The sequence below is a fragment of the Trichosurus vulpecula genome, chromosome 7, assembly GCF_011100635.1.
Source record: "Trichosurus vulpecula isolate mTriVul1 chromosome 7, mTriVul1.pri, whole genome shotgun sequence".
Classification (NCBI taxonomy): domain Eukaryota; kingdom Metazoa; phylum Chordata; class Mammalia; order Diprotodontia; family Phalangeridae; genus Trichosurus; species Trichosurus vulpecula.
In genome coordinates this window covers 94,811,880-94,839,227 of record NC_050579.1, presented here as the reverse complement: position 1 = coordinate 94,839,227, position 27,348 = coordinate 94,811,880, and the positions used below count along the sequence as shown (strand labels likewise).

The 27,348-nt window shown below is 40.2% G+C and overlaps 1 protein-coding gene across 1 annotated transcript in view; it reads left to right on the top strand.

Annotated features, from left to right (window-relative positions):
- The window catches only part of LOC118856365 (solute carrier family 22 member 1-like), a 52,667-nt gene extending 44,872 nt beyond the window's left edge, over positions 1 to 7,795 (top strand). Inside the window, exons 10-11 of the mRNA XM_036766650.1 lie at positions 4,120 to 4,216; positions 6,873 to 7,795. Of these exons, the coding sequence (XP_036622545.1) occupies positions 4,120 to 4,216; positions 6,873 to 6,939 (164 nt within the window). The 3' untranslated portion in view covers positions 6,940 to 7,795. The remainder of the gene's footprint in view (positions 1 to 4,119; positions 4,217 to 6,872) is intronic.
- Positions 7,796 to 27,348: the final 19,553 nt, after the last annotated feature.

The following is a 27,348-nucleotide window of genomic DNA, read 5'->3' as shown; positions in this document are numbered from 1 at the left end:
TAACATTCCTAGTGAATCTAATCCCAATCTCAGATTATAGGACTTCTGAGATGTTCAGCAGCATGGGAGTAGGAGCAGAAAAAGAATATCATAGGGGTAAATCAGGGCATGCAACTTTTAGGACGACTAGGTGGCACAGTGGATAGAGTGCTGGGACTGGAGTCAGGAAGACTCATCTTCCTGAGTTCAAATTTGGGCTCAGATACTTTCTAGTTGTGTGATCCTGCGTAAGTCACTTAATCCTGTTTGCTTCAGTTCCTCATCTGTCAAATGAGCTGGAGAGGGAAAAGGCAAGTTACTTCCTTTGCCATCACTATCTCTGCCAAGAAAACCCCAAATAGGGTCACAAAGAATCGGACACAGCCAAACAACGATATCAACAAGAATCAGGATTGAGATGTGGAGGACTTGCAGAGAGGAGGGACAATGGAGAAAGCGCCCTTGGCCCTCACAAACTTCATCATTAGAAATTTACCAACTCTAGTTGGGTAGTTACGTGACCCAGTTGGATTCCACTGTCTTTTTAGCTGTGCCCAGGGAGAAAGGGGTGAGAGGTGGGACGGCCTCCTTTGGGCATTTCCTTCATCCTCTCCCTATTTCTTCTGTCTCCCTTCCCTGTAAGACAAAATGATAAGGGTCTAGAAACTCACAGTGGGTTGGGTCAAAGGAAGAGTTGTCCCTAGGATATTGAGAAGTAAAATTAGAATGAGGCAATGTATTATGGTGCAAAGAGTAATGAATTGGGAATCAAGAGACCTAGCTTCATGGGATCATCGACTTAGAACTGGAAGGGAAATTATAAGTCGTCTGGTTTGACTGTTTTCTTGGACAGATGAGGAAACTGAGGCTGAGAGGTTAGATCATTTGCCCAGTCATACCAACAGTAACGGGCAAAGTCAGGATTTGAACTCAAGTCCACTAATTCCAAATTCAGAAACTGTTTTCACTGGGTGACTCTATTCTCATCTCTGTAACAAATTAAGTATGTGACAGCAGGCAAATTACTTACCTTCTCTGATTATGGTTTTTAGTCCAATCCCCTCATTTGAAACGGAGGTCCACAGGGGTTGAGTGAATTGCCTAAGGTCACATGACTAGAAAGGGATTTGAACCCAGGTCCTTGGACTACATAGTATGGTTGGGTTAAAATTGTATGATCTTATAATTACCTATAGGCTGAACCTACATTACTCTATTCCCTCCTTACCTGGGGAGCAATTCATTGAGGTAGTCAGTGCTGGAGGGAATAAGGAAGCAAGCATTTATTAAGTACCTTCTTTGTGCCAAGCACTGTACAAAGCCCTTTACAAATATTATTATGTTACTTGATCCTTACAATCACCCAGAGAAGTAAATGGTGTTATTATCACCCCCTTTTACGGTTGAAGAAACTGAGGCAGAGACTGCTTGACGTGCCCAAGATCATACAGTTAGTAAAGGTCTGAGGCTGGATTTGAACTTGAGTTTTCCTGACTTCCGGCCCAGCTTTCTGCTTTACAGATAGTTCCACTATGCTGCCTAGCTACTTCTGACTGCCGTGCTCCCTGGTGCTGAGATTCATGTACAAATAGAATTAGCTGGAAGGAACATAGGTCAAAAGTCACCGGAGTACAGATTTAGAGCTGGACAGGACCTTGAGGTCACCTAGTCCAACTCTAAAGGAAAATGAATTGCCCAAGTCCCTTAGGGAGTGAGCGGCACAAGCTACACTTCAAAACAAGGTCCATTCTTTGTTGGCAAATCTATTGATCTTTTGGCATCACTTTTCTGCCTTTCCTACAGCCTCCACCAAAGCACAGGCCACAGGCAGATCTCTCCTTAGCTGGTTCACCCAACCCTCAGACTTCATATTGCCCTCACTGGACTTCCTTACTTCTCCTTCAAGCTGCCCTGGTGTTTTAACCTGATTTCACTGACATGTGAACACTCGGGGGAGGCACAGCACAATTCTACAGTAAGCAGGGCCTTGCCGGGGGCAGCAGCGTTGGGATAGTTTCTTCAGTTGTGCAATATTCTTGCTGTTTACTTCACTACATTCAAATATTTGGTAACCATAGTAAGTAACATTGCAATATTTTCTAAGACACCTATAAATTAAAATGCTAAACCACTAGCATCAGCCCCACGTTTAAAGAATTATTAACAATATTGATACACAGAGTTCCATGTATATATCACAGTCCTCCCCACCAAACTATTAATGGGTCATCATCATTTGTGGTTATTACCTTTATTGTATTAATTTTTTTTCCTGTTAGGAGACGTTAATTAAGATTGAAGACAGTACCAGTCTTGTAGTTTTGGACTATTTCTCCATCCAGCTGCGAGTATCAATAGAGCTTACTTAATTTACTCACTCGCTCATTCATTTATTCATTTTATTTATTCTTTCCTTCTATTTTTCTCTCTTCTTCATTTCCTCTCTTCTCCTCCACCTCCCCTATCTTCTCCTCTCCTCTCCTTTCTCCTCCTTTTCCCTCCACTCCCATCCTCTCCTCCCCTCCCCTCCCTTCCCTTACTCTTGTCTCCTCTCTTCTCCCCTCCCATCCTCTCCTCTCCCCTCCTCTTCTTTCTTCTTCCCCTCCTTTCTTCCCCTCCCCTCCTGTCTTCTCCCCCTCTTCTTCTCTTCCCCTCCCCTCCTTTCCTTTCCCCTCCTCTCCCCTCCTCTTTCCTCCCTTTCTCTTCTCTCCTGTTCTCTCCTCTCTTTCTTTGATATAACTGACAGTCTTAGCTGCCCGGGGAGGGGGGCGGGGCGGGGGAGAGAGGTTAACCGAACTGTTCAAGGTCACACGTTCATGCCTGTCAGAGGCAGATCTTAAACTCACTTCTTCCACATTTCCCGCCAGCAATCTGTGCTGTCTTTGAGAAGAACTCTGATAAGCTAGAGAATTGTGAGAAGAGGAGGGTCAGGCTACCGAAGGGCTGGAGATCATGCCACATGAGGATATGTTGAAGGACCTGTCAGTTTGTCAAGAGGCACTTATTAAATGGTTGGGGTACAACGAAGGGGGGATATTTAGCTTGAGATGAGAAGAAGTGCTGGGTCCATGATAGTGATCCTCAAGTATCTGAAGGGTTCTTAAGGCACCAGAGAGATTAGCTTTGTTCTCCTCCTCCCTAGGGGGCAAAATTAGGAGCAAAGAGTCACATTTCTCCTGGATTGAAGGACAAACTTCACGGCTGTTGCAATGATTCACATGTGGAATTGGCTGCCTTAGGGCTCTGCTTCTTGGGTTTCTTTTTGCTTAGAGATCTTTAAGCAAAGGCGGGCTGGCCGCTTCTTGTGTGCGTCATAGAAGGGATGGTTTTTCAGGTGCGGGCTGGTCTAGATGGCTTGGAGATCCCTTCTGTGGTTGCTTAGAGTCTCCTTCCCAGCCCCGATTCTGAAATTTACTGTGGGTAGACTGGAAAGTAAGTAGTTTTTAAGGCAGTGTTCTGGGGCCTTGACTTTGTCCCTTTTTATTGCTTGCTTTGGTATCGGGGAAGGCCAGAGGCTGAGAGCAAGGGCGAGCCTTTTTTTAGAGTTGTCATAAACTTCCTGGGTTTGAGCCTATCTAAATGTTAAGGCCAAGCATGCAAGGAACTTCCATTGGCTCAGACATGCCAGGCCTTTTATGCTCAGCTGCCCTTGAGTGTGATGAATTACATCTGGTTGAGGACATTGGCTTGTCCAGCCTTGGGCCTGTTAGGATGCACATAAGGCAACAGACTTCATGGGTTGATTTCCTAGCATTTAGGTTGCTAGAGGCCTTTCTCATTATGTTGGGGGGGGGGAAATAACATGAAATTGCCTCTTCCAATCCCAAAACTATCTCAGTTATCCCCTCATGTGTTCTTAAAAAAAAGGCCTTCCAGGGAGGGAACAAGTAAAACTTTTTTATCTATTACATACCCTCCTCCCCACACCTTGTTTCACTGATTTTAATTCATTGGTAACAGGTGAGTTCCAGCCCCCCCCCCACCTTAATTAATTTAATGCAATCAGTATAAAGCCTGATAAAGCTTTAAATATCTAAACACAATGTAAATATGTGATCCACATTTTTTTATCATCAAATCTAAAATGATCTCAGAAATATCTGCTGCTCATTAGTTCTCCTAAATGTGCTTTGTTTGAAGCTGTGATTGGCGTGGTTGCCAGTGGAATGGTGTTGCTCCTACCAGAGACAAAGGGGAAGACATTACCAGAGACCATTGAAGATGTTGAGAACCTGGGGTGAGACTCTGCTGCTGTGGTCCTCAGGGACCGGAAGCCTTTGTCAGAAATGCCATCTGTAAACGATAAGGCTTTAAGTTCTGAATCTTCAGTTCTTTGCTTCTTATGTGGAGAAGGGAGATAAAGAGTCTCTATCTAATTCCACTAGTGATATGGGGTGAGGGGTTGGGGAGAAGAGAGAGTGGATCTGTCTTTGGGTCAGGGTAGGAACACACCTTTACAGATGGTAATCACTGTTTGGAATCAAGGCAACAGAGTGAGAAAGTCCACTGCGAACTTTTATTTTCTCCAAGTGGGATAGGTTTCCTCCTGATTTATAGGAGGCTATAAATCTTGGGAAGATAAACCAAAAACAAAACAAAACAAAACAAAAACCCTTTGATCTGCTTTGAGAATGACACCAAATGTCTATAAATCTTCTTATCATTTTCAAAAGAAACTTATCTTTCAGGACCCACAAAAAGTAGTTAATAACCCTGGTGGTTTTAGTGTTTCAAGAGAATGCATGTGTCAAAGTGGGGGAAAACAGTGTGACTACACATAGAGATTATATCAATCAATTAACAAACATTTATGAAGCTGAATGTAATATTATTTCTAATATTAATTTATTATCACCCATTTATTATTAAGTGTGTGCCAGGCACTAGGGACTCAGAGAAAAAATGAAGCAGCCTCTGCTATAAGCAGCCTCAGCTTACATTCCTAAAAGTTTTACAAAGCTCTGAGTTGGGCACATTTTTGAAAATGACCTTCTGCTTCAAGTTTTAGAGTTATTCCGATTCCTTTGTCTATACGGATTGAATTCTTTTTTAAAAGTTTCATTACTACTTTTTGTTTTTATAGCTTTTATCCACAAATGAACATCTCCTTGTAACAAAAACATTTACTAAAACCCAGTAGCTATAGTGACATCTGATAGCATATATCATATTCCACACCCCAATCCTTTACTTGCCTTTCGAAAAAGAGATATGTTTCATCACCAGCTCTCTAGACATGAGGTCATTTGTTACAACTGACAGATTGAATTTTATTGAAGACTACAATAAATTCTCAACCTTTCCGTCAGAACAATATATATCTAATGATATCATTGGCAGCTCATGCAAATTCTATGGTGATATGTTGTGGGAAAATGAGAATAGAAGAGTGTCTATTTTAATGATTAACTCACTTCTCAGCTCCTGCTAATACATCTTTCTTCAGTTCCAATGTTTTGTTGTATGACCTAAAATAATTTTTAATGATAATTGCTAACATATATGACTATGAGGTTTGGAATGCATTTTACATATATTATCTCATTTGGTCCTCATAACAACCTTGGGAAGTAGGTGCTGTCACTAGTTCCATTTGATAGATGAGGAAACTGTGGAGGAGAGATGAAATGACTAACTCAAGACTTCCCAGTTAGTGTTAGAGGCAGAATCTGAACACAGGTTGGATCATACGTCTAGAGCTGGAAGCAACCTTAGGGGTAACCCAATCTAGACCCTTTATTCTAGAGATGTGGAAGATCAGGAGCTAAAAGGCAAAGTGTCTAAAATGCCAAGGTCACATAGACAAAATCTTGTCCTATGACCCCAAGTTCATCACCCTTTCCATGGTACTACCCTTCCTTTAATGACTCAATCATTATTTTTTAATGTTTTAGCATGGCCATTTCAATTGTTTCAGTCAGTCAGTCCCAAAGGACCAAATGAATGACTCAGGAATGGAATAAAAAATCCATATCAATTCTTCTCAACCCATTGCTAAAGAGATCATTTTCCATTGCCATCTTCTACTTTCAAGGGAAAATGCCAAGGGAAAGGGCATAAATATTTGTTGATTTGATTTGAAAGAGAAGTGAAGACATGTTTTCTTTCTCCTTGAATATGAGCACTTTCCATCAGTGTGACAATGTGCTGACATCCCAAGGCTTGAGTTTTCTAAGTGTTGTCCTGGTTATCATTCATTTGTAGTAATACTTCTCCAATTGTTCCTTCCCCCTTCTTCCCTCTTCTTAATGGAACAGGAAAACATGCTTAATACTCTGGCATTCCATTCCTTCTGGACAGGTTCCAGCTGAAAATGCTTCATTATGCTTATAAAAGACAAAGAAATATCTGGTGCTTAAAGATATTTCATGTGTTACTGTTTGTCCTTCCTTCTCGAAGAAGACAAATGACTTCACAAGAATGATGTCTTGACTTTTACATAAATTGGATTTCCGTGAGGCAGAACTTTATAAAGTCATCAGCTTCACTCTCTCCTCCAGAGTCATCAAAGTCCAGTGGCAAGACAAAAATAAAGATGACTGGCGATGGCTTAGGGTGCTGTGGGTGACCTTGGTCGTTCTAAATTAAGGTCTTTCCCCAGTCTATTTGATAGGATGAAAGTAGATATCTACAAATTCTGCAGAAAAACAGTTGAAAAAAATTGCGATTGGATCAAATGAGAGTATATATAAAATACTTTGTAAACCTTAAAGCTCAGTGTTAACGGCTATTATTATTATCATTATCGTTTACAAAGCCATTCTAAGAATTCTGCTTTGTCTGTTGTATTTTAGTTCTTCCCTATGAATGACTCATTCTCCCTTCTAATTCCCCAACTACTCCTTTACTAATGAGCTTGATTGATTTTGTCTTGTGTTGTGTGATTGCTACAGGAAAAGAAAGCCCAAAGAAAACAAAATCTTCCTTCAGACAGGAAAATCCAAGGATATGGACATCTGAAAGAGATGTGGCCTCATTGGAATGGTTTCTTGGTTCAAAGAAGATTGACTAACCATCAGAAATGCACAAGAAGAAGCATACATTTCCTCTCAGTCTCGCTCCATTGTTGCTACTCTGACACTTGCCCATTGGGTTTTTGCTCAGCTCTCCAGAAAGCAGTGATGGTTTTAAAAATCATTTCTGGTTTTGTTGGTGTTCTTCCACTAACCCAGTGAAATCATCCCTTACTTTTCACCTATTTATCTTTTTAAAAAATCAAAATCTTGTGGTTGTGATCATAACTTTATTATCAGTCAATTAATAAGCATTTATGTACTAGACAGTAGCTCTGTGATCCAGGTAAGCCACTTAACTTCTCAGTAACTCTCTAAGACTATAAATTGCCAGAGGAAATGACAATCAGCATTGGTAAGAAGAGTTGTTTTTTTCACACCTATACCAATGATGAAATCACAAATCTAGTGCTTCTTCCTTCTTTCAAACCCTTCTAAAAATGTAGATATTTTGAAATAAATGTGGTTAGATTGTGAAATTTTTTTTGGTATGAATAACTCATAGTTAGAGGTAATGGAGATCATGATTCAGCAGTAATATGGTTCTCCGTTTCAGGATATATAGTGGGATTTTCTCTTTAAAAGTATTTTGTCTTTCAGACTCTAAATGACCCCTAAGGTTCCCTTCTAGCACTAAGTCTATGATCCTAAACATAAATCCCATGGGTTACGTGAAGGATATTCAACTATTTTGTTAAGTTTTATAAGAACTGGGCAGATCTTTTATGCTGGGTCTTGCTTCTGGATTTCTGATCTTTGATGATTGTCTTTCTTTGTTAGAAATAAACATTTGACTCTCAAAATGTTGGAGCCTTTTTTCTAATGTGTAGTGAGTTTTAGCTTCCTTGATTCCTTTTGCAAATCTCTCTCTAATCATTTTTATAGATTTTTTTTTGTTTTTATACTCTCTTCATTTCCAAATATATCCCTTCCTCCTCCTCTCTAGTGAGCCACGCTTCTAAAAACAAAAAGAAAGAGAAAAAATAGTGATGTAAAACTAACCAAGACATCCACTGAGTCTGATAGCATGCATGATGTTTCCCTGCTTTGCAAAAGAAGGAGGGAAGTATCTTCTTCAACTCTTCCCTGTGGCCCAGTTTGGTCATTATAAATGCACATTTTCCAAGTTTGTGGTTTTTTTTCCATTTATATCGTTGTAGCCACATGTATATGTTTTTTCTGGTTCTGCATATTTTACCCTGTCAATTGACATGAGTCTTTCCATTCTTCACTGAATTCTTCATATTCATTTTTGACAGTGCAATAATATTCCTTTATAATCACACATCACAGTTTGTTTGAGTTTTGGCAATATTTCTGAAGCAAACTTAAGCCAAGTGACCAGAGTATTCCCAGACATTGTTTTTACATTAGAATTTCTTATGCTTTAGCACAGAACAAGAAAGAGTGTGGTTCTTTATGGTACAAAGAATGCCCAGTACTTGTTAAAGTGTTTTCTTTTTGTAAAAAGATTTTGATCACAAAGTAATATCTGCCTGTGCAATCGAGAAAGCATCGGATTTTATGCCTCAAAGCCTAAGGAAGCCTGTGGAAGTGAGAAAAACAGCCTTGAAGCCTTTCAGTGATTCACTGAAAAGGCCCTAGGCGCAGATACAGTCTAAGTGGGACACAGAATGATCCTACCCTTTCATCTCATTGCCTCTCTTTCTTGCCACTTATAACCTGCAGATTTGTCAGGGTCCAAAAGGTGCAAACCCTTCCAACAACGTTGGTGTGAAATCTGGCTCTCTGCAGTTATCAAAAGCTACAAACTCGTGTGGTAAATGCTTCATGACATCATCAGAGGTCATGAAAAACACTAGAGCTTTAGACAGAACCATAACAATGAAAAATTGCAAGGGATTTACAGAATGCTAATGATGTTAGTAACTAGCATTTACATAACCCTTTATGGTTTGTACAATGCTTTACAAATATTCTCTCAATTGATCCTCACAACAACCATGCACTATAAAGAACCACAGCAGAACCATCCGAAGTGGGTAGAGACTAATCTGCACACAGACACACACAGACACACAGACACACACACACACACACACACACACAAGCATGCAATAATGCCCCTGGAAAGAAGATCTTGTTTGGTGTTTGACAGGACTATATTCAGTTGAGGTGAAATGTAAAATGACTAATTAGCAACTTTGCAGAGAAACTGTCTCAATAAGGCTTGAATTGTACTAGTAGTACTAAATCTTTGGATTCTGTTTTAATCATTCTATGACTTTTTAGTGCTTAGAATCCCGTTTTCTGTGTGGGAATAAACTACCTGTTCCATCTCTTAGTTAAGCTTTAGTAGCTTAAAAGACTTTTGGGACACCCTGTCCATACTGAGTAATTAACTTACTTCCCACTTTGGGGGACTTGGGACAAAGGTGGATTTGTTCATTGGGAATTTGAGGTGCATGTGTGTGGAAGGGGTCGGGAGAGGACAAAATGAAGTACTGGGGAACAAAATCCCCTTACGGGGAAGATAGGCAACACCAGAGAAATGAATTCAGGGCAAACTGAAAGGGTAGGTAAAAACCAGGGATTGTTGGATTCATCAACCCTTGTAGCCTCAGTAGAGTGGTTGTCTCTAGCCACTGTGATTATATCTATCTATACACACATACACATGTGTATAGACATACAATATGGGTATGTATATATACACACATAAAAACATACACACACATTCATACATATACACATAAAGCTTTTTATCTATAGCTCTCTATATATATCCCTTTCACTCTATTTCTATCTATCTATCTATCTATCTATCTATCTATCCTATCATCTATCTACCTATTCATCTACTCCAATAGAAACTGGGGAAACAGGGATAGAATAAAGATAGTTTCCTCTGAGGCCTCTTAGATATCTTTTTTCTTGCTTCATGAATGGTTCACCTGCCTTTCCAGCCATCCTGCTCTTTGATGCCTTTTCTGCCATTTCAAATAATTGTAATATTCTGTAGCCAGTTTATGACCCTCGATGTCCTTGGAGTAATCTTAAATTGAACTGATCATGTGCATTTGAGAGGCAGAGAAAGAGTTGGAAGGAGAGAAGGGTGGAGAAGAGCTGGGTCGGGGTGAGGGACAGAGAGAAGCAGATGCAGAGAAGAGAAGGGGAATGTAAAGGTTTCAGGGAAACAGCTGTTCCATCTCTCATTTGGTCTTGCTTCCAGAGCCTCCTTGCTTGTGATCTAAATAAACTTTCCTTTCCCTGTACTTCTACTTCTTAGTGCCATGAAATGAGAAAATGAGCTAAGGATTATCTTCTTCAAGGATGTATTTTGTGAATTAAAAACCAAACCAAACCAAACCAAAACCAAACCCTCAATGCCATTAAGGTTGAAGCAGAGGAAGTGCTGCTAATCCTCTAAAGCCTGTCTTTTATACCCAATTTAGTGCTGTGGAGACCAAATCACTTGATTGACCTACATCCTTTCTGCTTATAAATATCCTTAGTAATTGGGCTACATCAGGGCTTCTTAACCTGGGGTCCACATATAGATTTCAGAGAGTCCGAGAACTTGGATTTTGGGGGAAAACTTATACCTTTATTTTCACTAACTTCCAACTGAAATTTGACATTTTCTTCAGTGCCTTAGAAACATAATGGGGAGGGAAGAAAAAAAGGGGAAAAAAAGAAATTTACATGATTAATTCTATTATATATTTAAAAGGAGTAGCAAGTTGTACTTAATAGATTTGCAGTATCTTTTTAAAAATTGTTATTATGCTATGTTATGGAAATGCTTGTTTTATTCCATAAATTAAAAATAAAATTAAAAAAAAAACATAGTTCTGAGAAGGTATTCATGGGCTTCATGCCAAAGGCATCCATGACACAAAAAATGCTAAGAACTCCTGGATTAAACTTTAATGCCCCGTCTAGCTCTAAATCCTTTCTCTTTTTTTTCCTGCTAGTAAGATATAACATGATGTGAGGGAACTAGAGAACTGGACTGTGAGTCAGGAATGCCTGGGTTCAAGTCTCCCTTTTGTCACCTATTAGTCACGTAACCTTAGACAAGTCAGTGTTGCAGTCAATTCTGAGACTGTAAGTTACTGAACATTTATAGATAAGGAGGAAATCTCAAGTCCCATTAAAAAATGATATGAGTGAGCATTTATACAGCTCCTTAAGTTTTACAAAGTGCTCTCCTAACAACAACTTGATGAGGTAGGGAGTACAAATGCTTTTTTTTTTTTTTTACAGATGAGGAAACTGAGGCTCCTGGGGGGGGAATGTGATTTGCCCATGGTCATGCAGCTAGTGTCAGAGACAGGATCCAACCCAAATCTCCTATTTCCTCATGCTTAGTCCATATGTCAGTATAGTGAGGAAGCACTGGGAAAGATGTACAGATGACATTATGCTTGAAAAAACAAGTGGAAAGATGGACCTTGGATAAACTTTCCTTCAGAAAGTCGGCGTTCCTCAAAAACTGGCCCCTCATTTTCAGCATTTTGTCTTTTTATCCCCACTACCTATAACACATTTGTATGAACTCAATTCAGTGGACTGTTTTCCAAATGAGGCACTGTTAGTGTCTGGTGTAGTTAAAACCTGTTTTAGGTCTTGTTGATTATTCATTTCTACCTTGCCCAAGGCAATTTCAGTTGATGAGGGTCAAGGATGAGTCTTCAATTCACTTTGGGTTACAAGGTCCTGAGGGAGGAGATTGTTCCAAGCATCCTGCTCTCACTCACTATTTGTTCTCTCCAGTCTTAACAAGTATTCTTGATCATACTCCAAGTTCTTGTCCGAGTTGTCCATCACGTTTTTTTAGCCTTGCTGTGAAAGGAAAGCAGATATTGCTGTTATTGGTTGCAATCTGTTCTCTTGGACTCAGTTATTTAGAGTGGGGATTCTTAACCATTTTTGTGTCATGGCCCCATGGACAGTGTAGGCAAACCTCTGAACACCTTTTCAGAACAATGTTTTAAATGCATCAAATAAAATACATGTTTACAAGCTAAGCTAATTATATTGAAGTATAGTCCCCAATATATACGTATATGTATGTATATACATACACACATACATATGCAAACATACACATGCATGCATACACACACACATATAGATGAGTCCTTGGACCCAGTTTAAGAACCCTTGATTTAATGATTCAGAAGAATCTGCTTCCCTGGCAGTTCTGAAAAATGGAGAGTATGTTGCCTATGTTATAGCATGTGCCCAGGATTTTTGTCGGTGCTCATCTTTCTAAGGAGAACAAAGGAGACTTATTGGAGGAAGTGTGAGAAAAGCTCTTACCCCCAATGTCCAAGTATGTGGGTAGGTATAGGAGCCATGTTTGTTATACCTTGACCTTCGTAAGGAGCCATATCCATATATGAATATGGATAAAGGCTTGATTTAGAGCCAGAAGGAACCTATAAGACCAATAACCCAAAGTTAGTCCAATCCTATCTTTTTACAGATGAAGAAACTGAGGCCCAGAGAGAGGTGAAATGACTTACCCAAAATCATATAAGTAGGAAGTGATAGGCGTGTCAGTGCTATTTCTATTGAACTATACTGTCTCTGATCATTGTCCTTAGACGATGTGCTCCTTGTCTATTAGGAATGGGTTTATTCCATCCAAATGCAAAGGAGTGTGCATATGTGAGTGTGTACTTGAATAGATCTGTCTTTAAAGAATGAAAGGAGGGGGGCAGCTAGGTGGCGAAGTGGATAGAGTACCAGGGAGGACCTGAGTTCAAATGTGGCTTCAGATACTTACTAGCTATGTGACCCTGGGCAAGTCACTTAACCCTGATTGCCTCCAAAAGAAAATAAATAAATGGATGAAAAGAAGTGGTAGGTGGAGAAAAAAGGAGAGGGAGGGCAGCAAGTTAGGGTAGACAATGCAGTCTTGGGAAAAGAGATAACAATAGTCTAATTAGTTCAAAACCAAACTACCCTGTTCATTACAGATTCCAGTTACTCAGATCCTGGTACTACCATTTGTTATATGGATGAGTTGTTGGAGTATATGTTGATCCCAGGTCCCACCCTCAGAGGCCAATCTGTTTTTTGGTACAACTGAGGCAGTGTGGCTCTGGACCATTTTGGAACCTGGTCTTTTTAAATCAAATAACTCTCTTTCTGAATAACTCCTGTTTTCTAGTTTAATTTTTTAAATTAACAAAATCTGTTTTCTCTTCCTCTCATATTCCCCACTGGGAAAAAACAAAATCCTTAGAATAATTACGCTTTAATTTCTTTCAGTGAACAAAAATCTCCTTCTGTTTTTATGCATCCTATCAGGAGCCTTCTCTTACTGGATTAAAAAGATTGCTCCTGTTTCTGACTCTCAGTTCGCCCTCACTCATCCATCTCCGTTATGTCTGTTTTTTAGCCTGAAATCACTTTTCTGTGAGATAAACAGTGGGTGCTTGTAAAATCAAGGTCTGCAATTTATCTCCTGGCATTCACATCCAAATCCCTACTCAGCTGCTGAAAGTAGGTTTAATGTTTACCTGCTCTGGATGAATCAGTTCAGGCTTTAACAACTGTCATTGACATTGGACATAATTCCTACATTTTAAAAATGTTTTGAACTCTCTTACAGAAGAAAATGCTTCTGGAGATTAATTGCAGCCTGATTCCTAATTTCCATTTTCTGTCCAAGTTTGTGAGACAGAAAAGATTGTTAGAATCATTTCCATATTTGGTTTAGTTTGAACCTTGTTGAAAAGAAAGAATGAGCCCAGGTTTTATCAGCCACCTGTGGCATCTATTTAAGGGTCTGGGCATTGCCCAGTTCACTTCAATTATCTTCCAGGTGTAGAGATGGCTAAGAGAAATGGCCATCAAGTTATTTAGCTTCCTGGGTCCTAGTAACAGCTGTGCATTGTTGTTGGTTTATCATCACTCAAACAGTTCTCCTTATGTTCCTAAGTCTTGAAAAGATGTTAGAATTTTTAATCCTCCAAATAAGATGATGATGACGATGACGATAGTAATGATAAGTGCTCCAAGTCCAGTCTGTCATCCATGCCATGGGGCGTGGAGGCAATGGCACTGAAGGAGGATGCCAACCAGATTGATGTACGGTGCCCTGAGACTGAGGGGTGGCTCTGGAAGCCTGGCGGGAACCCTGAAACATTGGTGAACTCGGTTCTGGTGAAGTTACCGATTGGGTTAGCCCTCCAAAGAAGTGTTATGGTCCTAAAAGTCAAGGAAATTGATAGGATGGGGCATAGGGGTGTAGGATGCCCCTCCTCAAAACTGTCCTAATGATGCACTTGACGTAGAAGATGGCAGAGGGAGTGCTGCTCCTTTGTGTTAGAGTACCACAAAAAAGGCAAGCTACATTGGAACAAATCAGAAAAATGCCGCCCCCCACTCCCCACCTAGCAGAAATGCTTCCATGTAGATGGTCATGACCACCAAGGCTGTCAAATCTCAAGTATGCATGACACGGACTAAAGACATGAGTAATTTGTTATGATTAGTAATAGCTTATATCTAGTGGTGCTTTAAGGTTTGCAAAGCAAACATGATCTCTCATTTCACTCTCACAACAACTCTGTGAGGTAGGTGCTATTACTACCCCCACTTTACAGATGAGAAAACGGAGGCTGAGAAGTTAAGCGACTGGTCCAGGGTTATATACCTGGTCAGGACACTGACTCTGAGGCAGGGTTTAACTCACTTCTTCCTGACTCCAAAACTCTGTGCCAGGACTACGTCATAGCAAAACTGGAGGCAGATTTTCCAGTTATAGGCAAAGAATTAACAACGGCACCTTCTGCTCCAAGTCACACGACAATATATTCCCAGTGCAAGGCAATCAAAAGGAATAACTCGATCTCTAAATTTGTGTTGTGGCTGTTCAGTCGTTACAGTCCTGTCCGACTCTCTGTGACCCCATTGGAGGTTTTCTTGGCAAAGATACTAGAGTGGTTTTGCCATTTCCTTCTCTAGCTCATTTTGCAGATGAGGAAACTGAGGCAAACAGGGTGAAGTGACTTGCCCAGGGTCACACAGCTAAGAAGTATCTAAGGCTGGATTTGAATTCAGGAGGAGGAGTCTTCCTGACTCTAACCACTGTGCCGCCTGGCTGCCAATAATAGTAGTAATAATAATAATAATGACAACAACTGACATTCATATAGTGCTTTAAGGTTTGCAAAACACTTTAAAATGATTATCTAGTGGTGCTATTATTCCTGTTTTGTAGATGAGAAAACTGAGGCAGACAGAGGTTAAGTGGCTTGCCTAGGCTCACATAGCTAGTAAATGTGTGGGTAGGATTTGAACTTAGGTCTTCCTCATTCCAGGTCTAGTATAAATCTTATTATATTCATTGTACAGATTATCTTGAATTCTACCGGGTAGAAATACTTTTCCTTATTCTACCTCATTTTTTACAACATTTATTAAAATAAAGGGAGAGGAAAGAGGGAGAAAATTCAGAACTGAGAACAAAATAAAATTGAATTACAAAAAATAGCAACTTAAAAAAAGTGTCCACAATAATGGGCAGTGGAAATGTGGAGATGATAAGATTTGACAACTGGTAGACGCATAGGATGAATTAAATTGAGGAGTCTAAGATAAGTTCATAGTTGTGAACCTGACAAGGAAAACAGGGTTGTCTTTGACAGTAATAGGTAAGTTTAGAAGAGAGTTGAGGGTTTTTTGCTTTTTTTGTTTTTTATTTTGGTGAAGCAATCAAGGTTAAGTGACTTGCCCAGGGTCACACAGGTAGTAAGTGTCAAGTGTCTGAGGCCAGATTTGTACTCAGGTCCTCCTGACTCCAGGGCCCATGCTCTATCCATGAGGGGTTGAGTTTTTGAGGAAAGATAATGGATTTTGTTTTGGACATATTGAGTTTGAGATGCCTTTTAATACCCAGTCCAATCATATAGATGATTATGCAAGACTGGATCTCAAGGGTAAGATTAAGAATGGATGTACAGACATGTGAGTCATCTCCATAGAGATGTGAACCAACATGAACTGATGAGATTTCAAAAAAGAAAGAGAGAGAATGTAGAGGAAAGAGAGAAGAGGGCCCAGACAGAACCTTCTGGTAAACCCGCATTTAATGGGTAAAGTGTGAATGAAGATCCAGCAAAAGAGACCCAGAATATCTGTATAAAGTAATCATTTTTAATGAGACTTTATTTAATTGAGAGCACCTAGCTATTATCCTAGCACTTTCCCTCTGATATATCCAGGGTGTTTTAGAAACAAAGGCTCTGCTAACCTTTGTGTCAGATCTTACCAAAGCTGAATTAGAAAGGAAACTGGAAAATTCTCTTATTTGGAGATTTTTTTCCTTCCTGAATTAGACTCCCCAAACATACCGCCCGGAACTATAACCTCTTGATCTAATAGAGACATATACTCTTCATTAAAAAGAGAAAAATGTTTTGGCTGAGATAATTGATGTGTCAGTGTGTATCAGCGGGGACCTGACCTTCAGTCCTTTACTTCCTAATTAGGAAAATCAGGGCCTGCTAAGTGCTATCCTGGATTAATGCCAGACATGCATGTGGGAAGACAGTGTCTTGTCTCAGTGGAGTGGCATGTATATCGTGCTGACATCACAGTTCACCAAAAACAAATCCTTCCTGTAGGCCCTCTGAGGGTACATTGTCTTACCTCCTGTTTTGTTTTTAAATTGAAATGGTCCTGCATAGAGATTCTGTGTGGTTTACAGGTTACACAATCTCTCTTGCTTTATGTTGCAAAACACATGAATACAGATTCTCTCCATCTGTGTAGGTTAAATGGAGTGTGAAGATTCCAGCCAAGGGGGCTGCCTTGCTCACAGCCGCCCAAAGGAAGGTAAGCCCAAACCGGAGTGATCACACAGTTAGTTTGGGGCTTGGGTATTAAATGGTGTTTCACACAGATGTCCTAGGGGAGTTAGAAGTAAGCGTCAGTAAAGCAGGCTGTGATGAGTAGTGAGTGGTTCTGTGCGTAGGTGAGTGTGTTCATGTGCACAGCAGTTTCTCTAAGGGGGTTAAGCATCACAGTCTTTTCTGGAGTACACTGAGTGATGCTTATTTCTACTGGCCACCCCAAGACCTATGGGAGAGTATTGTGAAAGACCCCCACCTAAGGCTTTCCCTGAGTTCACACTTTGAGTGGTGCCAGTTAAATTGTATTTCACATTTATCACTGGCTATGATCAACTGGTTGTTGTCTGCAGCAACCAAATATTGTGCCATTGGTTTGATTCCCTCCCTGTTCTGTGTCACCATAAATGTCAATGGATTTAACCCATTTGTTTCTTCCCCTTTTGGCTGAGACAATTTAAGGCTTTCCCTTCGACACAGGGCATCCTCTGTTGCATCCAAAGGGAACAAGGAAAGCGACAGTTTAAAAACCCCAGAGATTTGAAGACAGTGTGGCGAATCTTTCCCTTAATATCAATGTTGCCTTTTCCCTCTGTGAGGAGAGTGAGGATTGCAGAAAACAGAACACTCCCTTATGACATCTGGGTGAAACAACATTTAAAACCCAAGCCCCAAACTAACTGTGTAATCAAACTGTGTTTGGGCTTACCTTCCTTTGGGAGGCTGTGAGCAAGGCAGCCCCCTTGGCTGGAATGCTCACACTCCATTTAACCTACGCAGATGGAGAGAATCTGTATTTGTGTGTTTCGCAACATAAACTTTCCTCTCAATCCACAAAGGAGTTGCCTGGACGCAGATGGTTCCTTGTCATGAGGCCATTTTAATATCATATTATAGGACTCTGCAAGGGTTTTAGGAATCAAATTTCAACTTCAGCTCTGACAATGACTTGTCGACCCCCTTTATATACCTTAGAATGACTAGTTACCTCATCTGTCTGTCATGAGGAAAGAGAAGCTACCTAAGAAATGTCAACACCATCATCAATATGGAGGCAGGGTGGTTGGGAAGAGATCGGCTAGGACTGCTTCTGAAGCAATGTTCTGTGTGACTCTGGGCAAGGTACTTAAATTCCCTGGACTTTACCTTCCTCGTGTGTAACATGAGGGAATTGGACTGTATAGCCTCGAAAGCCCTTCTGGGTCTCATACGTCATGGTGTCAGTGAGGGGATGGGAGGGAGGGAATATTTAGGACAAAAAATTCTCACAAAATTGCTTCCCTCCCTTCCCAGCATTATAATTTTGGGTGCCTGAGTCTCAATAGAACCTATAGATATTCCCTCCCTTTCTAATTCTGATGTTTTGAGTGTAGATGGGAATTTAGCAACCTTCTTTTAGTTTTACTTATAGGCAGCAGAGGTCAGGGAACAATAGCAAAGTTTATACTTATAGATTGGACATTAAGCACTCCATTTGTTAATTCACCCGTTCAATAGAATATGAACTTCTGGAGAGCAGGGACTGTTTTTTTCCCTAGCCCCACTGTCCAACACAGTGCCTAGCACATAGTAGGTGTTTAACAAACATTTGTTGAATTGGCTTTATTGAATTCAACATTTAAATGCCTACTATGTGTAACTCACTGGATAGCAAGGTGAATAAGAAATGTTTCTTGCCCCCAAATGCCTTAGAGTTTGGTAAGCTACTTAGAGAAAACACATATCATGGAGTAGTGGATTCTGTGGGACATAGAGTCAAGAAGACACACAATCCCTCTGGACCTCAGTTTCCTCAACTGTAAAAATGAGGCAGAGAGGACAATTTGATGACCTCTAAGATCCCCTCCAGCCATGAATGCATGATCCTATTTACTGAGAGACATAGTGAGAGAAGCCACTTAGCTATGTCTTGTACACACAAAACAGAATTCCTTACACATTAACCCAGGTGATAATAGCACCTGATGGGGCCTCCACTTTTCTCCTTCCGTATGCCTTTCAGCCTTCCAAGTAACATGAGAAATAATCAGGAGGTAAGGTTGCCATCTTTACAAATTCTTTCTCTTGAGGCTTATTTACAAGTTCTCCAAGATAAAGTAAAATTTGCCTCCTAGATTGACTAACATCCAAAAGAAACTTGTCTTGACTCTTGGCTGATTGTTGACTCACGTTCACATGCTCTGGCCTTTATCAGAGGCTTCTAATGTTCACATTTCTTTGGAATTCTTCTGGTTTGCTTTCAGAGCATTTCCCTGGTTCCCATCTCCTGGCCATGGAAAAACTCTAGGGTCCATGAATTATGTTTGTCTCCCTGAAGCTCTAATCCCCCAGAATGAATTGTCAGACTATTTATTCATCTGTATCAGCAGAATAAGCCTTGTAAGGCCCTTTCACATCCTTTTGTATTCTGTCTAGTTCCTGGGGTTTGAAAGATTGTTTGCTATCTTCTAAATCCCACTGACGCAGTTAAAGCCCAGCTGGTGCAGGTGATATTTCCCTCTTGATGTAAATACACAAAGTTTTGTTTTCTGTAAATATCTTGAAGAAAGCAAGTACACGTTATTTTAAAGCCTAGTTTTCAAATGATGTTTAGCCAAGCATAGGTTATCATCAATTGGTCTCAATGAGTAAAACAAATAATTCACTTTATCCAGTCAGGTTTGGGATGGAGGGCTTCATGGTTTGAGTGACTCAACACTATTTCCTAATGTAACCAAAAAGGGAGAGTCCCTTGGCCAGCAAACTCGAACTCAAATTGCATGAGCTTCCTTCATGGATATCCATCTGTTACGTCACTTGCATGGGAACTCAATGTCTTTGCTTAGCGCATGTAAGGAAAGGAGCCCTGCTGGGTACTTTGAATGGAGGCAGAGGAAAGGAGGTCTTGGACTGTTGATATAATGTACAAACATTTTTTATAGTCCTCTAACTATGGGTCATGTGATATTTGGCAGGAGTGGGAAGAATTATGTGAATATAGCCCAGATATGGCCAGCGGAAGTTCTTCCCTGGAAGACATGCAGAGATTGGCAGGAAAAGGCCAGAAGAAGGCATGAGACAAGCCAAAGAGCACATATTTGTGCAGCCTCCTGATATTATAATGAAGGCACTGTGATTCAGAATCCCAGAAGTGGGGCAGGTATTTTGCTAACTGTTATATTACCCTGGCATTATCCTGGATTCCTTATTCTTCCTGACCCCACTTAATCCATATCTTGCCATCTCGACCTTCAAAATGTCTCTCATATCTGACTCTTCTCCGCATACGTAGCCACCCGGCTTTCATCACCTCTAGCCTAAATGATTGCAACAGCCTCCATTAATTGGTCTCCATATCCCAAGTCTCTCCACACTTCAGTCTATCCTATAACAATACTGCCAAAGTAATTTTCTTTAGGCACAGATCTGATTACCTTGCTCCCTTAATCGATCAACACTAATGGTTTCTTATTACCTCTAAGACAAAATAGAAACTCTTCTGTTTCATTTTTGAAGCCTTAAGTAACCCAACTCCAACCTACCCTTCCAGCCTCATTGGATGTTACTCCTCATACCATACTCTAATCCTACCAAACTGGCTTTCTCTCTCTTCCTCATTCATGACATTTCATTTGCCTTTGCTGGGTGGCAGATACCAAGAGGAGTCATCTCCTTGCCCTCCTCCAAAGAGGCCAGTTTGTTCAAATTCAGCGTCAGTGTCACAGGGGAACTGTGAGATGAAAATGGACTCAATGATTTAAAGATTCCTGCTATATCTGTGTCAAGAGAGCTCATAATGAAAGTGGGAACACAGTCATCAGTAGAGGGCAGCAGCTCCAGCTAACTGTGATGATAATACATTGGAATCCTGGAACATCTTTCCTTACAGTAACCCTGTAAGGTAGCTAGTTCAAACATCATCAGTTCCATTTTTGCAGATGAAACGACAAATGTGCTTAAGTGATTTGGCCAAGGTCATCAAACATCTCACAAGGATCAGAGCTAGGATTTCAAGGCAGATTTACCTCCTGCCTCTAAGGTCTTTTTTCTACTGCACCTTGCCTCTAACTTATCGCTTGAAAAAGATGGGAAATTGAGAAAGAGAGAAGGGAACTTGATGATTTAATGTGTTAATTTTTATTAGCCCTATGTAGGAAGGATAAGGGCAGCTAGGTGGTCAGTGGATAGAACGTTGGGCCTGGAGTCAGGAAGACCTGAGTTCAAATACAGCCTCAGACATTTACTAGCTGTGTGATCCTGGGCAAGTCACTTAGCCTTGTTTGCCTCAGTTACCTCATCTGTCAAATGAGCTGGAGAAGGAAATCAATATCTTTGCCAAGAAAACCCCAAATGAGGTCACAAAGAGTCGGACATGACCAGAACGACCAAATAATAAATGTAGGAAGAATCCTCCATGATATCTTGTTTCACTAACACTATGCCTTTTAAAAAATTGTTTCCTGTTTAAATTTAAAATGTAAAAATACAAAACATAACTATAAGATATAAAGTCTAAAAATAAATTTTAAAAATTGTATCTTGTTTCACTAACACACTTTTAAAAAAATTATTAGGACCTGTGGTTTCATGGGTGTAAGGAACTCTTTCTACTGATTCAGATCAATACTCTTCTGTGACTTCAGGTGTTGGAGAGCTGCCTAGACCAGTGATTTGCCCAAGGTCACACAGCTAGTGTGTGTTTGAGGTGGGACTTGAACTCAAGTCTTATTAACTTTCCTTACTAGGTCCAGCCAGGCTACTTCTCAAAAATATTCTTTGGACTGGATGTGCCATTTCCTTGGTAACCTCCAATAAGGAATCTCCCTCTACTAATGCAGGTTGGCACCTTCTCTGCCAACTGTCTTACCATCTTAGATAGTAGCCTGGGACACTGGGAGTGACTTGCTTAGGGCTGCACAACCAGTGTATGCCATGTACTTAAGCAGGCGATCCAAACACTTTCAGAGGTAAAATTAGATTCATGATGTAGCACAGCTATTCCTAGAATAAGAGATTGAGTGTTGATGAGCTGTTCAGTTTTGATTATTTGTTAGGCATTTTTCTCCTAACAAAGAATTAGAAAAATTAAGTTCATAAGGCCGTGGCACAGCAATCATAATGAAGCAAAACACGTAATACCTATATCTGAGACTTACCACCTCAGGGAGGGGTGAGAGGAAGCAGGGAGGGAAGGAGGGTTAGAATTTGGAATTCAAAACTTTATAGAAAATAGATGTTAAAAGTTATATTTACATGTAATTGGGGAAAATATATACACACACATATATACATACCTGTGTGTGTACGTGTGTGGGTGTGTGCGTGTATGCGTGTGTGTGTGTGTGTGTGTGTGTGTGTGTGTAATGAAACTGAAACAAACTGCAAACTGTAGGGTCTTTAAATAATTCAATGACCTTGCCAGTATTCAGCAAACAACCTAAACTGTTCTGTGTCCAAGTACTTTTCTCTTTTTCTTTTAAGGGCTGGATGTCCCTAGATAGAAATTTGAATCAAGTCTCTGACATTTATACTCAACTCCCCAAAATATTATTTTGTGAGAACTGTCAAATAATCTTTAGGAAACTTTTTCATGTACCTCATTTTCTGAGAAATAGACGTTTGTTTTGCCAAAGAGCAAAGGGACACAAATATCAGCTGGTACCAGTTTGAAATGCCCAATCCTCATGCCCACTTCCATGTGACTTCAGGCCTTGGCTCACAGTTCTCATCTTTCCTCCCAGGCTCTGCCATTGTCACCGAGAGGAAGAGTGGACTAGCACTTACTTAATACTGAGTCAGAAAACCTGGGTTCATGTGCCATCTCTGTTGTACAAAAAAGAAAAAAATTATTTTTTTTAAAGATCTAATGGTAAATTGCAATAGTGGGGCTCCCTGGTTGATGATATCCCTGATTCCTAACTTAAGTAATTCATGGCAGGAGCAATCAGTAGCAGCTGGATGGCAGGATCAGAAAAGCAGTGAATTGGGGCATGTCAGGCAGTTGTAATGCTATTTCCCTGTATTGGTATCATCACAGGTTGAGTCTTTGAACCTCCCTGTGCTTTCTCATTGATAAAAGGAAGAGAAAATCATACAGAAGGAGGAGGAAGTTGCCTTACTTTCTGCAACACAGATCTTGTTATCTTTCTTCTCAAACCTATTCCTCTTCTGCACTTTAATATTTTTTTCCAGGGAACCACCATCTTTCTAGTTACCCAAGTTGAAAACCTCAGGGTCATCCATGGTCATCCACTCTCACTCAGCCCACATGTTCAATTAGTCATCAAACTGTGATTTGTCTCCACACCATCTTATTATCCATCCCCTTCTCTCCACTCACACAACCTAATTAAGGCTTTCAACACCTTCCGTCTGGACTATTTTAGTCACTTCCTAATTAGGCTTCTGGCCTTAAGACTTTTTCCACTCCAATCTGTACCGTACAAAGGAAGGAAGTAAGGAAGGAGAGAGGGAGGGAGGGAGGGAGGGAAGAAGAGAGGAAAGGAAGGAAAGAAAGAAGAGAGAAAAGAAACATTTATTAAGCATCTATTATGTGCTAGACACTATGTGAAGTGCTTTGAAATATTATCTCATTTGATGCAACAACAACCTTGTGAGATTGGTGTTGTCATTATCCCCATATTATAGTTGAAGAAATTGAGGTAGACAGATATTAAGTGAACTGTCCAAGGTCACAGAACTAAAAAGTGTCCGAGGTCAGTTTTGAATTCAGATCTTCCTGATTCCAGGCCTAGCACTATTAGCTGCCAAAATAATTTTCCTAAAGTGCAGATCTAACCATATCACCTCCCTCTCTACTCAGTAAGCTCTAGTGACCAAATATAATTTCTTCTGTTTAACATTCAAAACCTTTCATAACCTGGTCCTTCCCCATCTTTCCAGTCTTTTTCCATGTTACTTCCCTACACTCACTCCATGGTCTAACCATTCTGGCCTCCTTGCTGTTCCGCACACATAACATAATCTTCCATCTCCATATTGGCCGTATATCTTTCCTGGAATGCTCTCTCCTCACTCACTGCCTCTGAGGATCCCTAGCTTTCTTTAAGACCCAGCTTAAAGTCTACATTCTGCAGGTCCTCCTAGTTCCTAGTGCCTTCTTCCTTAAAGGTACCTCATATTTCTCTATACGTATCTCATATATATCTATGTACATACATATGGTCTCCCTCCTTTGGAGGTGAATTTCTTGAGGGCAGGAATTTTTTTCACTTTTAATTTTTATCCCCAGCACTTCATATAGTGCCTAGCTCAAAGTAAGTGATTAATAAATGCTTGTTTCTTGATCGATTGATTTAGACTACATCTCCCAGAAGCCTGTGAGTGAGTTCAGTGGGGACTCATTAGGCAAGCACACTTTCAGCAGGCACAGTTTTAAGAACACAAATTAGTTTTGCAAAGTGTGATGAGACATAGGGGTTGTTTTAATTGAGAGTCAAGGGTGCAACTGAGGTAGATAGCAGAGATGAAGAAATACCCACCACTTCCAGATGCTGCTGAGTGTATTTTGTAAACTATAGAGCCACGCTAACAAGGGGAATGGACTAGTGGGATTGGTAGAGATGTGGAAAGTGAGTTAACTTGGTTGGATAAGGAATTATTTTGTCTGATCCTCAGTTTCTAAATCTGGAGTTATTCGCTTAGAGCTCGGTCAGACAAATCAAAGGTGCCAAGGTCATCCACTGCATACTGGGCCACCTCCAGTTATCTTGACTTTTGTCTTGCAACTGGGCTTCGATAAATGTAGGAGAGTGAGGCTAATAACTTTTGCAATTCTGCCTCACTTAAATCCAAGTTAGGTGTGAGTCAAGACATCACCCTGTGATGTCATTGGTCCTTTTTGAAACAAAGGATGAAAAGGAGCAGTAGTTACTACTCAGAAAGATGTGACTAGAAGCTTCTTCTCTAGGCCCCGAGAGAGGTCAACTATGTTTCCCAAACTGCTGTTATTTGGAGGTCAGTGTTCTAGGAGCTGCTACTGTGTCCAGATGTAAAAGAAATAAATTTAAAAAGAGATGCTTCCCAAATTAACTGTTCTTTTCCCATAGTATTCGGGATGCAAAAGGGTTACAGAAGGAATCTAATGGCAATCATTTAGGCTTTGGTGTAAATCTATCAGTGTGTTGCTGCCTCTCCCTTTTGTGACTTATTTTGGATTTTGGAATGAAAGACCTTGTGTCCACTGTGAAAGGAGTTCTAGAAAACACCCAGTCATCAGATGGGGAAGGAGAGGATACAGGAACCTTTCTGGAGCTAGTGAAATCATAATAAGTGGCTTATTTCTCCTTTGCCTCTGCATATAAATGATGCAGATCTGTAAGGGGTCATTATCAAGAAAGTTTGAGAATGAAAAATAGAGCCATAATGTTAGCAGAGGCCTGAGATATGTTCTAGTCCGGTAAGGAGTGCCCTCTACAGGTGGTCAGTCAAACTTGGCTTGAACACTTGGAGTGGCAGGGAGCTCATTCTTTTGACAAGAGATGCAAGTTTCTTTTTTTTTTTTTTTAATAGCTCATGTACTCTGTGATTCTAGGGGAAACGTTTGTACTACAGTGAAGAACTACAGCGTGACAAAATGCCTTTGTTTATTCTCATATTGCTTATTGTGACGAACTCATTTCTTTGGCAAGAGCTGATGTTAGGGAATGGTATCCAGTGATTAAGAAAAGAAAAGAAAATCATATAAATCCCACAAGCATTTTGATATTGGACATTCAAAACATTTTAAAATATTCTCAGTAACGGATATAATAGATATTATATGTAATAAAGCTATTTCTATATAATAAATAAATAAGTAATAGATATTTATATAAAAGACATTCTAGATGGCATTTTTAGGTCAAGTTCAACACCCTCCACAGAGGCATTATAATTAAATCTTGTCTTTGTATCCTCAGAACCTAGCAAAGTACTTGGCACATAAAGATAACGGCTAGCATTTATAGGACCTTTTAAGACTCCCAAAGCACTTTAAAACAGTATCTCACTTAAGCCTCACCAGAACCCTAAGCTGAGGGGGCTATTATTTTCTCCATTATTCAGATGAGGAAACAGAGGCACCTTGAAGTTAAGTGACTTGTTTAGAGTCACACAGTCAGCAAGTGCCTGAAGTCAAGTTTGAACTTAGGTGTCCCTAACTCCAAGTCCAGTACTCTGGACACTTTACCACATAGCTGCCCAAGAGTCAGTGTTTAATAAATGCTTGTTGAGTGATTAATTCATTCAGGCAGGTAGGTGGTTCAGTGGTTAGAGCACTGGACCTGGAATCAGGAAGATCTGAGTTTGAATTCTGCCTCAGACATTTGCTACCTGTATGAGCCTGGTCAAGTCGTTTAACCTCTCTTAACCTTGGTTCCCTCATCTGTAAAATGGGGTTAATAATACCTCCTAGTTGTTGTGGGTTATTGTGAGGATGAAATGAGACAATCTTTTAAAAGCAGTTTGTAAAACTTAAAGTGGCATATAAACATTGATTACAATGACAATAATAATAATTATTATTATTAATTCTCATTATCCTTTCTATGATAGAGAAAAAAGAACTTGGGAAGAAAGAGCTCTGATAGGACCAGACTTTCTGCACTTAAACACCAAAGGGGATGCTAAAGATTCATGCTCCAGTAATACAGGTCCTGCAGGCATTATTACTATCAATTTAGAGGTTGAAAGGCCGTTGATTACAATGGCTTCATTTTATAGAAAAAAACAAACACGAAATGAGGCCCAGGGTTTTAAGGGAATTGCTCAGGCTCACACAACTAATAAACACCTAAGGTAGAATTCAAACTCAAGTCCTTTTGATTCCAAGCTCAATGTTCTCTCTGCTACACTAAGGTATCATTCCCTTGTCTTGAGTCAATTCTTAGAGGGCTAGAAAAGGTGTGTGAGAGAAGATTCTGACTTTGGTAGGTGAGACACATGAAGGTCATAGACATAAAGAATGGAAAAGTAAGCCCATAGCAGGGACAGACTCACAACCCCCAGGAGTGCTATGAAGAGACCAGAGTAAACTTATGAAGCCTATGAATGTTAAGGCAAAGGATGGAAAGAATGACAGGTCCCATCATAGGTGGGGATCCCGAGTCTCCTCTCTTTCCCTGAGCCTCATATTCTAATACTTCTAATCTGAGTCCTCTTAGATGGGACTTCTACTTTAGTTCTGATTCTGGCAACCTGCCTTGAGTTTCCCATTCATTGGTCAAGCTGAGCCAACAGACACACCCTGAATGTACATTAGGTACCTGTTCCTGCTCTCATTTTCTGATTTGAACCACTTCCTCATCTCAGGACACTGCTCATACTTTTCCCAGGAAAAACAGGTCATTAGAATCCAGGTTTACAATGGGGGGAAAACTCTTAAAAAGACAGTATAGACTGATGGAATGTTTCTATCCTGTCTCCCTACCACCTGCATAGTAGGAGCTGGTACCTAGACACTATACCTTGTCATAGAGAAACTTAACATCCCGGATTTAGAACTGGAAGGGATATTGGGAGTGATTTAGCCTGTCAGTCATTCA